General features: G+C 42.3%; 1 protein-coding gene across 14 annotated transcripts in view; it reads left to right on the top strand.

Annotated features, from left to right (window-relative positions):
• Positions 1 to 14,299, top strand: part of LOC141072913 (scavenger receptor cysteine-rich domain-containing protein DMBT1-like) — a 490,185-nt gene that overhangs the window by 100,449 nt on the left and 375,437 nt on the right. For all 14 annotated transcript variants that reach the window (XM_073560164.1, XM_073560162.1, XM_073560161.1 and 11 more), the window contains one exon: positions 6,183 to 6,236. In XM_073560164.1, the coding sequence (XP_073416265.1) occupies positions 6,183 to 6,236 (54 nt within the window). The remainder of the gene's footprint in view (positions 1 to 6,182; positions 6,237 to 14,299) is intronic.

The following is a 14,299-nucleotide window of genomic DNA, read 5'->3' as shown; positions in this document are numbered from 1 at the left end:
CCAGTCAGCACTTCTTTTCACGAAAAGCCATCCCAGCCCTCCACCTGCATGTGAAAGACCACATTGTCCATGCACTCAAGCAATCAGTGAGTGGAAAGGTGCATCTCACAACAGATGCATGGTCCAGTAGGCATGGCCAGGGCCGTTACGTGTCCATTACTGCGCACTGGGTTAATGTGGTGGATGTAGGGTCCACAGGGGACAGTGGTGGTGGGACAGTGCGGCCTAGCCCACGATATAAGAAACAGTTGGCTGTAGGCGTTCGACCCTTCTCCTCCTCCTCCTCCAGAAGCGAAAGCTCATCCACAGAGCGCAGTCACACGAGCACTCCATCCGCAGCTGCCAGTGTTGCACACGAGGTGTCCCACTATCGAACAGCTAGTGGTAAGCGTCAGCAGGCTGTGTTGAATATGATGTGTTTGGACGTCAACAGACACACCGCGGAGGTACTGGCCGACCACTTGCAGCGACAAACTGAGTCATGGCTGGGCAGTCTACATCTTGAGGCAGGCAAGGTAGTTAGTGATAACGGCTGGAATTTTGTGGCAGCCATAGCCCTTTCATAACTCAGAAACATACCTTGCCTTGCTCACACCTTAAACCTGGTGGTGCAGTGCTTCCTCAATAATTATCCGGAGTTAACAGCCCTGCTCCATAAGGTGCAAAGACTGTGCTCGCATATCCACCGGTCGCCCGTACACTCCAGTCGTATGCAGAAGCTGCAGCGATTGCTCCACCTTCCCAAGCACCGCCTAATTATCGATGTTGCAACAAGGTGGAACCCTACCCTGCACATGGTTCAGAGGCTGTGCGAACAGAGGCAGGCTGTAATTCATTTGTGGGAGGATACACGGGCAGGCAGTTTGCAGGCAGACATGGAGTTGTCTGGTGTGCAGTGGTCGAAGCTGAAAGACCTCTGTAAAGTCCTTCAGTGTTTTGAATGCACACGGCTGGTAAACGCAGACGACGCCATCATAAGCATGAGCATCCCACTTATGTGTCTGCTCATGCAATCTTTGACGCACATTAAGGAGCAGGCGTCTGCAGCCGAGGAGGAGGGAAGCCTTGATGACAGTCAGCCATTGTCTGCTCAGGGAAGTCTCGTGGACGAGGTGGAGGAAGAAGAGGAGGAGGAGGAGGATGATGGGGATGATTATTTTGGGGAGGAGGATGCTTCTCAGGGGGCAAGAAAAAATGTTGGCGTGGTCAGGTACAGAGTTTGTGCATGACTGGAGGGATGTGGATTTGCCAGAAAGTGCTCCTCCACCCAGCAATCGCATTGCATCATTGACACCTGGAACATTGGCCCACATGTCTGATTATGCCTTGCAGATCCTAAAAAGGGACCCTCGCATTGCTAAAATGATGAACGATGACAACTACTGGTTGGCCAGCATCCTGGATCCATGCTATAAAGACAAATTCCAAAACACCTTGCCACAGGAGAACCTAGAGCTAATAATGGCTAACAAACAAGCAACTCTGGTAAACCGTTTGTTTGAGGCATTCCCAGCACACAGCGGCGGTGATGTTTTTCCAACAAGCCGTAGGGGGCAACATGGAAGAGGTGTTCGTGGTGCACACAGCTGAAGTGGCGTTGGACACAGGGGTTTCATGACCATGTTGTGGACTGATTTTTCAAGTACCGCTCACACGACTGGTATTACTCCATCGTTTGAAAGTGACAGGAGACAGCAGTTGTCAACTATGGTAACAAACTACTTCTCCCATATCGATGTCTCCCTCACCGTTCATTCCCCTTTGACTATTGGGCCAGTAAACTTGACACCTGGCCTGAATTGGCACAATATGCCTTACAGGAGCTCTCTTGCCCTACTGCTTGTGTGTTATCTGAACAAGTCTTCAGTGCTGCTGGATCAATCCTGACAGAAAAAAGGACCCATCTGTCGACCTAAAATGTTGATGATCTAACCTTCATTAAAATGAACCATGCATGGGTTTCAAAGGATTTTGTCCCACCCTCCCCTGCTGACATGTAGGTTGCCAGAAAAATGGCTTGCTTTTGTCCTCCTCTTCCGTGGACTTCTCTAATTACTCCATTTGCAGCTGCTGAATGTCCAACATCAACATATGCCAATTTTTCCACCTCCCTAACTGGGCTGCCTCCCCCCACAGGGCCGGGGTCACCACCTGGCGCACGCACCCGTGCGAGTGCCATTGCCCTGGACAGGTGGGTGGGCACACTCTTTGGCAACGTCACTGGCACAAGGTCACTCATAGTAGAATCAAGTGTCTCTGATGGTGGGGGTGCACACCCGCCATCAGACACACCGGCGTACTATGAGGGGCCCTGTGCCAGTGCCGTCGCCAATGAGTGGGCCCCCCTGCCTCCGCTCAGGATCACAGCACTTGCAAAGTTGAAATACTTACCTCTCCCTGCTCCACCGCCATGACGTCTTCCGCATTTCCTGACAGTGACATTCTGGTCAGAGAGCGCAATGACATCACGTCTGTACGCCCTCTGCCTAAACAGTCCAAATGCAGTGAAATGGAAGATGGGGACGACGAGGAGTCCAGACTAGTACAGGGATTCCCTAGCGAGGAGACTTATTTAATTGTTTTCAATGTTGGGACAGCTATTTTTGGGGAGCACTATACTCTGGAGAATGATATATGGTGCCCACCATACACTGGAGTATTCCAAAGGTGGACATCAGACACTGGAGCAGCATTTACAGGGCCCATTATGCACTGGAGCATTAGAAATGGGGCCCATTATATATGGAGCATTATTTGGGCCCATAACACAGTGGATCTTCATCCATGGGGACCAACATATACTGTAGCATTATGTGGAGCTCATCAAATACTGTTTCAAACATTATATGGCACCAGTGATTCTGTATGGAGAAATATATGGGCCTCAGTACTCTGTATAGCACACTATGCGGTGGCCATAATACTGTATGGAGTAATATACAGTCCGTTTTTGGAGCTATTGGAGAATTTAAAATGGATATCAGTCATGAGATGTAAGAAGTGAAGTATTTTTCATTGTACTATACCACTATTTCTCTGCCGTATCAGAGGATCATGAATTGTGGCATGTGTTAAAGGAGCCCATTGACACTCTTTGGCCCTGGGCCCACGAAAATCTGGAGCCAGCTCTACCCCCCCACAGCTTTAGCCAAATAACCCCCAGTTTTCAATGCCTAACTATTATTATAAAGTAAATTAAGGTTGACAAGCTTAAGTAATAAGACTTGATGGTTTTGGCATTAAAATGGGCACTGTAGGTGTGTTTCCTGTCCACCACTCCCTGCCGACCTTGGTTCCCCTTTGACTTTCATTGGGTTTCGTGCTTCAGTCGGCCTTTGACTTTTCACGATAATCGTCTGATTTCGTTCGACCCGACTCTTGCGAAAGTCGGGTTTCATGAAACCCGACTCGACCCTAAAAAAGGCAAAGTCGCTCATCTCTAAAAATGACACATGATTGCTCAGTCACTGTGTATTATTATTTACTCTTGAGCCAATTTATTTGTCTTCACAATACGGGGTGAGTCTTGTTGGCTTTATTATGAGCCTTCTGTGCTTTACATGTGTCATTTTATGACTTTTAATGTTTTTACATGGTGTTGTCTTTCTGTAATCAATAAAATTTATATTTGGTGTGGTGATCCCTGCTTTTTCTTGGTCAGTAGCTTTTCCTACAAGTTTTCACAGTTCATGTTTGTACTGACTGCAGGTGTATCCCCATTCTCTATTCAGTGGTGCCCTCCTGTTTTCCATTTTCCAGTAGCACAAATATATGACACTGCATTCAGTATCCAGTGTGAACACTTTGTACGACACTGGATCTATGCTTTTCCGTAATTACCGTAATTAGTCCCACTCCTTGGCTTGGGGGAATTTTCGCTTATTCCACCTCAACAAGCTGGTTCAGCTCTGTTATGTTGGTGTTGTTTTGCCCATGAACTGCTCGAATCTGTCATGCTCCTGAATTTGGAAGCTTGCTCTTGCATACTGTGGTAGGCTCATGCATTGCAGTACTTGAGTACTGCAGGGCATGAGACCAGCGATGCGAGTAAAAAATATTTATGTTTGATAGTGGGACAATGAGGGAAGGAATTACTGATAATGAGTTATGTATTGTAATCATGGAGTGACCCAGAATACAGGACGATTTTCCCTCCTCCTCACTACTTTCACTTTCCATAGATCACTGTTCAGCGTGTGTCTGGGGTAGGAGCAGCTCTCTGCTCTCTGCACTGAGGCTGCTGGAGGGGAAGAATTCGTTACTGTGTGATGAGGGCTGCTTCATGTGGACGGGGAGGGCCTGTAGCTATGGAGGCTGGGGTTGTTGCAATAGAGGGCATGTTTGGAGTAGAGTAGGAGGTTACGACTAGTTCTCATTTCAATGCCATAACACACCCCCCCTTGGACGTTCTGTTCAGAATATCTAGAAAACCGTGTAAACTAGTGACAGAAAGTAAATTACTTATTGTCATAATTCTGCAGCCCAGATATGTACTGAGATTATGTGAAAAGCCCGGACAACCCCTTTAAGTATTTGTGGGGCTTAGCTTCCCAAATGGGTTCATTTGTGGGTGTTTCTTTTTTGGCACCTCAGAGGCTCTACAAATGCAACATGATGTCTAAATTTGAGCTCCAAAGATCAAGTAGTGCTCTTTGCTTTCTAATCTCTGCCATGTTCCCACTTTTTGACCACATATGGGGCATCACAGTGTTCAGCAGAAATTATGTAAACAAATAAGGGTCCATTTGTTCACTTTACTTGGTTAAATTAAAAATTTGGCAATAAAACAACATTTTACTGGAAAAAAAAAATTTGTGCCCTGCCATGTGGCCAAACTTTAGTTTTTGACGACATATTGGCCACCAATACATGTGGGATGGGGTGGCAAGTTTTCATTTTGTGCCCTGCCAGGTGGCCAAACTTTAATTTTTGACCACATATTGGCCATCAATATATTTGGGATATAATGTGTAACAAATTACGGGGTCCAACTGCCACTTGCAAAAAATAAAACAATATTTTACTGGAAAAATAGACATCTTTTTTTCATATTTAAACCTAAAACTTATAAAATTCTTTTAAACACCTATATGTACAAAATGGTCAACACATACTCAGATGAATTCTTTAAGGGGTTTTGTTTGTTTTGGTAACTCAGGGGCTCTGCGAATGCGTCATATTGTCCGCATCTATTCCAGCCAAATTTACACCCCAAAAAGTATATAGCGCTATGTGCCCAAACAGCAGGTTTTTATCACATATAAGTTATTTTACTTCAGGAGAAATTGCATAATACATTTTTGGGTCCATTTTCTACTATGGCTTCTTGTTAAAATGAAAAATGTGTGGCAATATTTTAGTGGAAAAAATGCTTTTTATTTTTTCATTACACTTGCCTTAATTCTGTATACCACCTGAAACATTGACAAATATCCAGACAGCAGCCTAGAATAATTTGATGGGTGCAATTTTTAAGATAGTATCAATTCTTGTAATCATTTCAATGCTCAATAGGTCCATAAAATAGGATTTGTAATTTTACTTGGTAAAAAAATGTAGACATATGGGAAATTATATTTATTTACTATTTTATCTGGTATGGCTATGTGATTTAAAAATATAATCATTCAAATTAGAAAACCGCTAGTATGTATATTTTTATGATATTTCAGATATTTTTATAAAATTGCAAAACACATTGACCTGAATTTATCGCTAACATAAAGTACATTATATCACAAAAAAAAAACATTCTCACAATCACTAGGATATGTTGAAGCATTCCAGAGATGTAAAGGGACACGTCAGATGTGAAAAATGGGACTCTCTTTAAGATAAAAATTGCCAAATGGTGACAGCGAGATGTGTGCATGCTGTTACGGTACCCCTGGTATTCCCCGTGTTGATTGGCAGTGATATGACTACATGTATGGGGTTTTTATACTCGTGGCCACATGCTAACTAGACTAATCTGGCTTTTCTCAAATAACTTTTCTTGAGAGAAGTAGAACAAGTTTAGTCAACCTCATACATGGCATCATTGCTAACTAGTGCGGGAATTACCAGGGAATTGCAATTTCCCAATTGCAATTAAAGATTCAGCAACTTTGGTCTTCATTTATTTACTGCAATTTAATATATTAATATCTATAGTTTGTGTTGATGGATTTTACTTTTTTTAGACTCTCATTTAACAGTGGAAACAACAAAATACACCGTCCACACCAATACCCCAGGTAAGACACATGTGACAATATTAATTTATAATAAATAAGAGAAGAGTTCCTGTTGTAGTAGATCCAGCTCATTTATTCATTACATGAACTATCATTCACAAAAGTGTAAATGTGTGACTATTTGTAGCTTCCTCTTACATAAACTGCTGATTATGGGTGATTACAGATTTGGGATACATGTAATCAACTAATTTTATTGTCTGCTTTTTAATAAAAAGTAGTTGACTTAGCAATTAATACATTTTTTGAAGTCGATTCCACAATTTCACTAATTCACAATTCTTGCATATGCCCTCACAGTTATTTCACCACTGGTCTTAACTCTCCTTTGCTATCCCCAATCCCCAAACCCCAACACCTTGAAGACAAATATTTATCTCTCCATCCCCTTCTCTCTTACTACTTCATTTGACTTCTACTGCAAACCTGCTAAAAAACATTAGATCCCTACTTTTAAAACAAAAATATAATCCATGCGTCCACCTCCTCCAGCTACGTCCTCTCCCTTTTTCTGCTTCTCCTCACTGCTGATGATATATGCAGTGGCTTGCAAACATGTTCACCCCCTTGTCATTTTTTGCGCTTTGCTTCTTCACAACCTAGAATGTTACTGTATTTTTGAGAGTTTGCATCAGTTGATGTAAAGAACATGCCCACAACTGTGAACATTTTGTGCGAATAGGTAAATATTGAGGTTCAGGAAAATCAGCATGAATAATTTCTAACATCCGTGTATTCGCATGAATCCAATGGAAGTCAATGGGAAAGCCAAATATTTATCTGCTGGACCCAACAGACAAGTCTGGGGGCATGGAAAAAAAAAAGCTGAAATAGATGGGAAAGAGCTAAAACTAAATGGGAACAGCATGGAGAAGATGCCTGCATGCCTTTCTGATTCACATATGGTAACTGGGAATAAAGTCAGAATATTGCGCCGGTTTTACGTGTTTTTAACCACTTTCTGACATCAAATATAGTAATCTGTCCATGTGACCTGGGTCTATTTGACCACGGATGGATTATTACGTCTGTCCGGCACTAACACACAACACGATCGCAGCATTCCGGGTGCCAGGTGCCATGGTGACCGGATGCTGTCATGACGACATTCAGGTCAGCAGAGCTAGGAAACATGCTGATCGTGTGCATAGTATGATCAGCAAGTCTCTCACTGTTTAGGCACATCAGAGGCTCTCCAAACACGACATGGCGTCCACCAATTGTTCCAGCAAATTTTGCATTCAAAAGGTGAAATGGCACTCTTTCCCTTCCGAGCTTTGCCGTGCACCCAAACAGTGGCTTTCTCCATCATATAGGGTAATGACATGCTCAGGAGAAATTACACAACAAATTTTGGGGTCCAGTTTTTCCTGTTACCCTTGTCAAAATAAAAAAAAATTGCATCTGAAGTCAATATCTTGTGAAAAAAGTTAAATGTTAATTTGTTTTTCAAAAAATTCCTGTGAAGTACCTGAAGGGTTAATAAACTTCTTGAATGTGGTTTTTGTCACCTTGAAGGGTGCAGTTTTTAGAATGGTGTCACTTTTGGGTATCTTCTTTAATATAGATCCCTCAAAGTGACTTCAAATGTGATGTGCTCCCTTAACCCCTTCCTGACATGAGACGTACTATCCCGTCCATGGGACCCGGGCCCCTATGCCCATGGACGGGATAGTACGTCTAGCGCGATCAGCGGCGCCCACGTGGTGAGCGCCGCTGATCGCGGCCGGGTGTCAGCTGATTATCACAGCTGACACCCGGCAAAATGTGTCAGGGGCGGTCACGGACCACCCCCGACACGTTAACCCCTTGCACACCGCGATCAAACATGATCGCGGTGTACCGGGGGTTAAAGGGAAGCATCGGCAGGGAGGGGATCCCTCCGTGCTTCCCTGAGCCCCCCACGGCAGCGCAATGTGCAGCGCTGCTGCGGGGGGCTCCTTTCCTCCAGGCCCCTGAATCCAAGATGGCGACGGGGGCCTTCGGGGGCCTGAGGAAGCTGGCTTCCTCAGTGCCTGCAAAGCGCAGGCATGAGGAAGCCTTCTGCAGTGCCTGTGTCAGATCGCTGATCTGTCACAGTGATCTGTGATGTGACAGATCAGCGATCTGTCACAGGATAGTGATGTCCCACCTGGGACTATTTAATAAAGTAAAAAAAAAAATAAAAAAAAGTGTTAAAATAATTAAAAAAAAATCGCCAAATAAATTAGGAAAAAAAAAAAATATTCCCCCAATAAATCCATTTTTTGGAAATAATAAAAAAAAAAACAATAAAAGTACACATATCAGGTATCGCCGCGTCCGTAATGACCCGCCCTATAAAACTGTCCCATTAGTTAACCCCTTTAGCGAACCCCTTAAAAAATAAAAATAAAAAACGAAGCAAAAAATAATGATTTATTATCATACCGCCAAACAAAAAGTGTAATAACGCGCGATCAAAAAGACGCATATAAATATCCATGGTACTGCTGAAAACGTCATCTTGTCCCGCAAAAAACGAGCTGCCACACAGCATCATCAGCGAAAAAATAAAAAAGTTATAGCTCACAGAATAAAGCGATGCAAAAATAATTATTTTTATATAAAATAGTTTTCATTGCATAAAACCCACAAAAACATAAAAAAATGACATAAATGAGGTATCGCTGTAACCGTACTGACCCGAAGAATAAAACCGCTTTATCAATTTTACCGCACGCGGAACGGTGTAAACGCACCCCCCCAAAAGAAATTCATGAAACGCTGTTTTTTGTTCATTCTGTGTCCCAAAAATAGGAATAAAAAGCGATCAAAAAATGTCACATGCCCGAAAATGATACCAATAAAAACGTCAACTCGTCCCACAAAAAATAAGACCTCACATGACTCGGTGGGTCAAAATACGGAAAAATTATAGCTCTCAATATGTGGTGATGCAAAAACTATTTTTACAATAAAAAGCGTCTTTTAGCGTGCGACAGCTGCCAAATATAAAAACCGTCATAAATAGTAAATCAAACCCCCCCGTCATCACCCCCTTAGTTAGGGAAAAATAATAAAATTAAAAAAAAGTATTTATCTCCATTTTCCCATTAGGGTTAGGGTTAGGGCTAGGGTTAGGGCTAGGGTTAGGGCTAGGGTTAGGGCTCAGATTAGGGTTAGGGGTGTGTTGGGGTTAGGGTTGGAGTTATAATTGGGGGGTTTCCACTGTTTGGGCACATCAGGGGCTCTCCAAATGCAACATGGCGTCTGATCTCAATTCCAGCCAATTCTGAGTTGAAAAAGTCAAATGTTGCTCCTTCCCTTCCAAGCTCTGCCATGCGCCCAAACAGTGTTTTACCCCACATGTAGGGTATCCACCTACTCAGGACAAATTTCAAAACAATTTTTGGGGTCCAATTTCTCCTGTTACCCTTAGGAAAATAAAAAATTGGGGGCAAAAATATCATTTTTGTGGAAAAAAATGATTTTTTTATTTTCACATCCGAGTGTTATAAACTTCTGTGAAGCACTTGGGGGTTCAAAGTGCTCACCACACATCTAGATAAGTTCCGTGGGGGGTCTAGTGTCCAAAATGGGGTCACTTGTGGGGAGTTTCAATAGTTTAGGTACATCAGGGGCTCTCCAAACGCACATGACACCCGCAGACCATTCCATCAAAGTCTGCATTCCAAAACGTCACTGCTTCCCTTCCGAGCCCTGACGTGTGTCCATACAGTAGTTTTCTCCCACATATGGGGTGTCAGCGTACTCAGGCCAAATTGGACAACAACTTTTGGGGGTCCAATTTCTCCTGTTACCCTTGGGAAAATGAAAAAATTGGGGACTAATTGATCATGTTTCTGGAAAAAATACGATTTTTTTATTTTCATGCCCTGGCATTATAAACTTCTGTGAAGCTCTTGGGGGTTCAAAGTGCTCACCTCACATCTAGATAAGTTCCTTAGTGGGTCTAGTTTTCAAAATGGGGTCATTTGTGGGGGGTTTCCACTGTTTAGGTACATTAGGGGCTCTCCAAAGGCAACATGACACCCGCAGACCATTCCATCAAAGTCTGCATTCCAAAACGTCACTACTTCCCTTCCGAGCCCCGACGTGTGCCCATACAGTAGTTTTCTCCCACATATGGGGTATCAGCATACTCAGGACAAATTGGACAACAACTTTTGGGGTCCAATTTCTCCTGGTACCCTTGGGAAAATAAACAAAATGGTGACTAAAAGATCATGTTTGTGGAAAAAATACGAATTTTTTATTTTCACGCCCGGGCGTTATAAACTTCTGTGAAGCACTGGGGGGTTTAAAGTGCTCACCACACATCTAGATAAGTTTCTTGGGGGGTCTAGTTTACAAAATGGTGTCATTTGTGGGGGGTTTCCACTGTTTAGGTACATTAGGGGCTCTCCAAAGGCAACATGACACCCGCAGACCATTCCATCAAAGTCTGCATTCCAAAACGTCACTACTTCCCTTCCGAGCCCCGACGTGTGCCCATACAGTAGTTTTCTCCCACATATGGGGTATCAGCATACTCAGGACAAATTGGACAACAACTTTTGGGGTCCAATTTCTCCTGGTACCCTTGGGAAAATAAAAAAATGGTGACTAAAAGATCATGTTTGTGGAAAAAATACGAATTTTTTATTTTCACGCCCGGGCATTATAAACTTCTGTGAAGCACTGGGGGGGTCAAAGTGCTCACCACACATCTAGATAAGTTCCTTAGGGGGTCTAGTTTCCAAAATGGTGTCATTTGTGGGGGGTTTCCACTGTTTTGGTACATCAGTAGTTTTCCAAACGCGACATGGTGTCCGATCTCAATTCCAGCCAAAAACGTCAAATGGCGCTGCTTCCCTTCCGAGCTCTGCCATGCGCCCAAATAGTGGTTTACCCCCACATGTGGGGTATCAGCGTACTCAGGACAAATTGCACAATAACTTTTACGGTCCTGTTACCCTTGGAAAAATAAGAATTGAGGGTGAAAAGATCATTTTTGTGGAAAAAATATGATTTTTTAATTGTATGGCTTTATGTTATAAACTTCTGTGAAGCCCATGGGGGTTCAAAGTTCTCACCGCACATCTAGATAAGTTCCTTAGGGGGTCTAGTTTCCAAAATGGTGTCATTTCTGGGGGGTTTCCACTGTTTTGGTACATCAGGGGTTTTCCAATTGCGACATGGTGTCCGATCTCAATTCCAGCCAAAAACGTCAAATGGCGCTGCTTCCCTTCTGAGCTCTGCCATGCGCCCAAATAGTGGTTTACCCCCACATGTGGGGTATCAGCGTACTCAGGACAAATTGCATAATAACTTTTAGGGTCCTGTTACCCTTGGAAAAATAAGAATTGAGGGTGAAAAGATCATTTTTGTGGAAAAAATATGATTTTTTAATTGTATGGCTTTATGTTATAAACTTCTGTGAAGCCCATGGGGGTTCAAAGTTCTCACCACACATCTAGATAAGTTCCTTAGGGCGTCTAGTTTCCCAAATGGTGTCATTTGTGGGGGGTTTCCACTGTTTTGGTACATCAGGGGTTTTCCAAACGCGACATGGTGTCCAATCTCAATTCCAGCCAAAAACGTCAAATGGCGCTGCTTCCCTTCCGAGCTCTGCCATGCGCCCAAATAGTGGTTTACCCCCACATGTGGGGTATCAGCGTACTCAGGACAAATTGCACAATAACTTTTAGGGTCCTGTTACCCTTGGGAAAATAAAAATTGGGGTGAAAAGATCATTTTTGTGGAAAAAATATGATTTTTTAATTGTACCGCTGTACGTTATAAACTTCTGTAAAGCCCTTGTGGGTTCAAAGTTCTCACCACATATCTAGATAAGTTCCTTGGGGGGTCTAGTTTCCAAAATGGGGTCACTTGTAGGGGGTTTCCACTGTTTAGGTACATCAGGGACTCTCCAAACGTGACATGGCGTCCAATCTGAATTCCAGCCAATTTTGCATTGAAAAAGTCAAACGGCGCTCCTTCCATTCTGAGCTCTGCCATGCACCGAAACAGTGGTTCCCCCCCACATATCAGGTATCTGCGTACTCAGGACAAATTGCACAATAACTTTTGCAGTCCAATTTCTCCTGTTACCCTTGGTAAAATAAAAAAATTGAACCTGAAGTATTTTTTTTATGAAAAAAAGTTAGATGTTCATTTTTTTTTAAATATTCAAAAAAATTCCTGTGACGCACCTAAAGGGTTAATAAACTTCTTGAATGTGGTTTTGAGCACTTTAAGGGGTGCAGTTTTTAGAATGGTGTCACTTTTGGGTATTTTCTATCATATAGACCCCTCAATGTGGCTTCAAATGTGATGTGGTCCTAAAAATAAAATGGTGTTGTAAAAATGAGAAATCGCTGGTCAACTTTTAACCCTTATAACTTCCTAACAAAAAAAAATTTTGGTTCCAAAATTGTGCTGATGTAAAGTAAACATGTGGGAAATGTTAGTTATCAAGTTTTTTGTGTGCCGTATCTCTGTGATTTAAGGGCATAAAAATTCAAAGTTGGAAAATTGCGAAATTTTCAAAATTTTCGCCAAATTTCCATTTTTCTCACAAATAAACGCAAGTTATTTGAATGAAATTTTACCACTAACATGAAGTACAATATGTCATGAGAAAACAATGTCAGAATCACCGGGATCCATGGAAGCGTTCCAGAGTTATGACCTCATAAAGGTACAGTGGTCAGAATTGTAAAAATTGGCCCGGTCATGAACGTGCAAACCACCCTTGGGGGTGAAGGGGTTAAAAAAAAAAAAGGGTTTCGTAAATTTTGTTTGAAAAATTGCTGGTCAAATTTTAACCCTTATAACTTCCTAACGAAAAAAATTTAAACATGTGGCAAATGCTATTTATTAACTATTTTGTGTGACATATCTATGTGATTTAAGGGCATGAAAATTATAATTTTAAAAATTACAAAATGTTTAAAATTTTCACGAAATTCCCATTTTTCCATAAATAAACAGAAGTCATACCAAAAGAAATTTTACTACTATCATGAAGAATAATATGTCCTGAAAGAACAGTCTCAGAATCACATGGATCTAAACCTCATAAAGTGACAGTGGTCTGAATTGCAAAAATTCTTTAACGTGCAAATCACCCTCGGGGATAAAGGGCTTAAAAAGACCAAACCAAACCCAAAAAAATTTTAAAGGGAAAAATGTTAAGACACATTTTTTCCTTCATAATTACATGTATGTAACGCAAAATAAAAGTAATAAAAAAAATTATACCTCCCCTTTAGCATATGCTCACACGGAGCGTTTTGGCTTTAGTTTTTCCTTTAACATTTGTGATGGCTCTCACTCCTATATTTGCGAGGTCCCTCCCAAATAGTTAGCAAGATAGTGGAATACATATTTCCCATCCCTTTACAATGCCATTTCAAACATGCCCATTTGAATTTTGGGCTTCCCCACCACCACCATGTCCACCGCCATCTTATTATGCGTCCCTCACTACATATTTTCCATAGGCCAGCAGTTGCTGTTAGACCTGCGTTTTGTAAGCTCGAAAGTTCATTTTTGCCACCGGATCCTAATGGAATATCTGTCATAGTAGGTGAAGCCGCTGTATGGTGAATATAAAGGAGGCATTGGGGGAGCTGCATGATCAATGTCAGGAAATTGGGTTCTACCAGACAGCAAAAGCATTAGAATTAAATTGTGAATACAGTGTATGCAAGCGAGAGCCTGTATTGTGGCCAGTCTTTCAGGCCTGAAACCCATGTCAGGAACATGCACAAGCCTCATTTTACTTGGAAGCAGCTTCCTTAAGGGAAAGAGCCAGCTACACAAGCCTACACACTTCTTCTGGAAACTACCCAACTAGGCAGAATGTATCTTTTGAATGGTTTTGAGCAACAAAGGAGTAATTACAGGATATGTCCCAGAGAGTGTCTAGGTCTATGGAGTGTATTACTCAGGTGACCGGCAGTGCTACAGCGCTCAGGTAAAGACCATAGTGTGGCAATTACCATGTTCCAATATGTGTAGGGCTGCAGCCTGAATAGGTCTGTGGAGCGTATTAACCCAGTCTCTTAGACATGCTTAAAGTGTACATAAACTGG

This window comes from Dendrobates tinctorius, unplaced genomic scaffold, assembly GCF_039654945.1.
Source record: "Dendrobates tinctorius isolate UK_male_01 unplaced genomic scaffold, ASM3965494v1 ptg000293l, whole genome shotgun sequence".
In the NCBI taxonomy this organism is placed as follows: Eukaryota; Metazoa; Chordata; class Amphibia; order Anura; family Dendrobatidae; genus Dendrobates; species Dendrobates tinctorius.
Note: the sequence above shows the minus strand (reverse complement) of the source record. Positions and strands in the feature narration are given on the sequence as shown.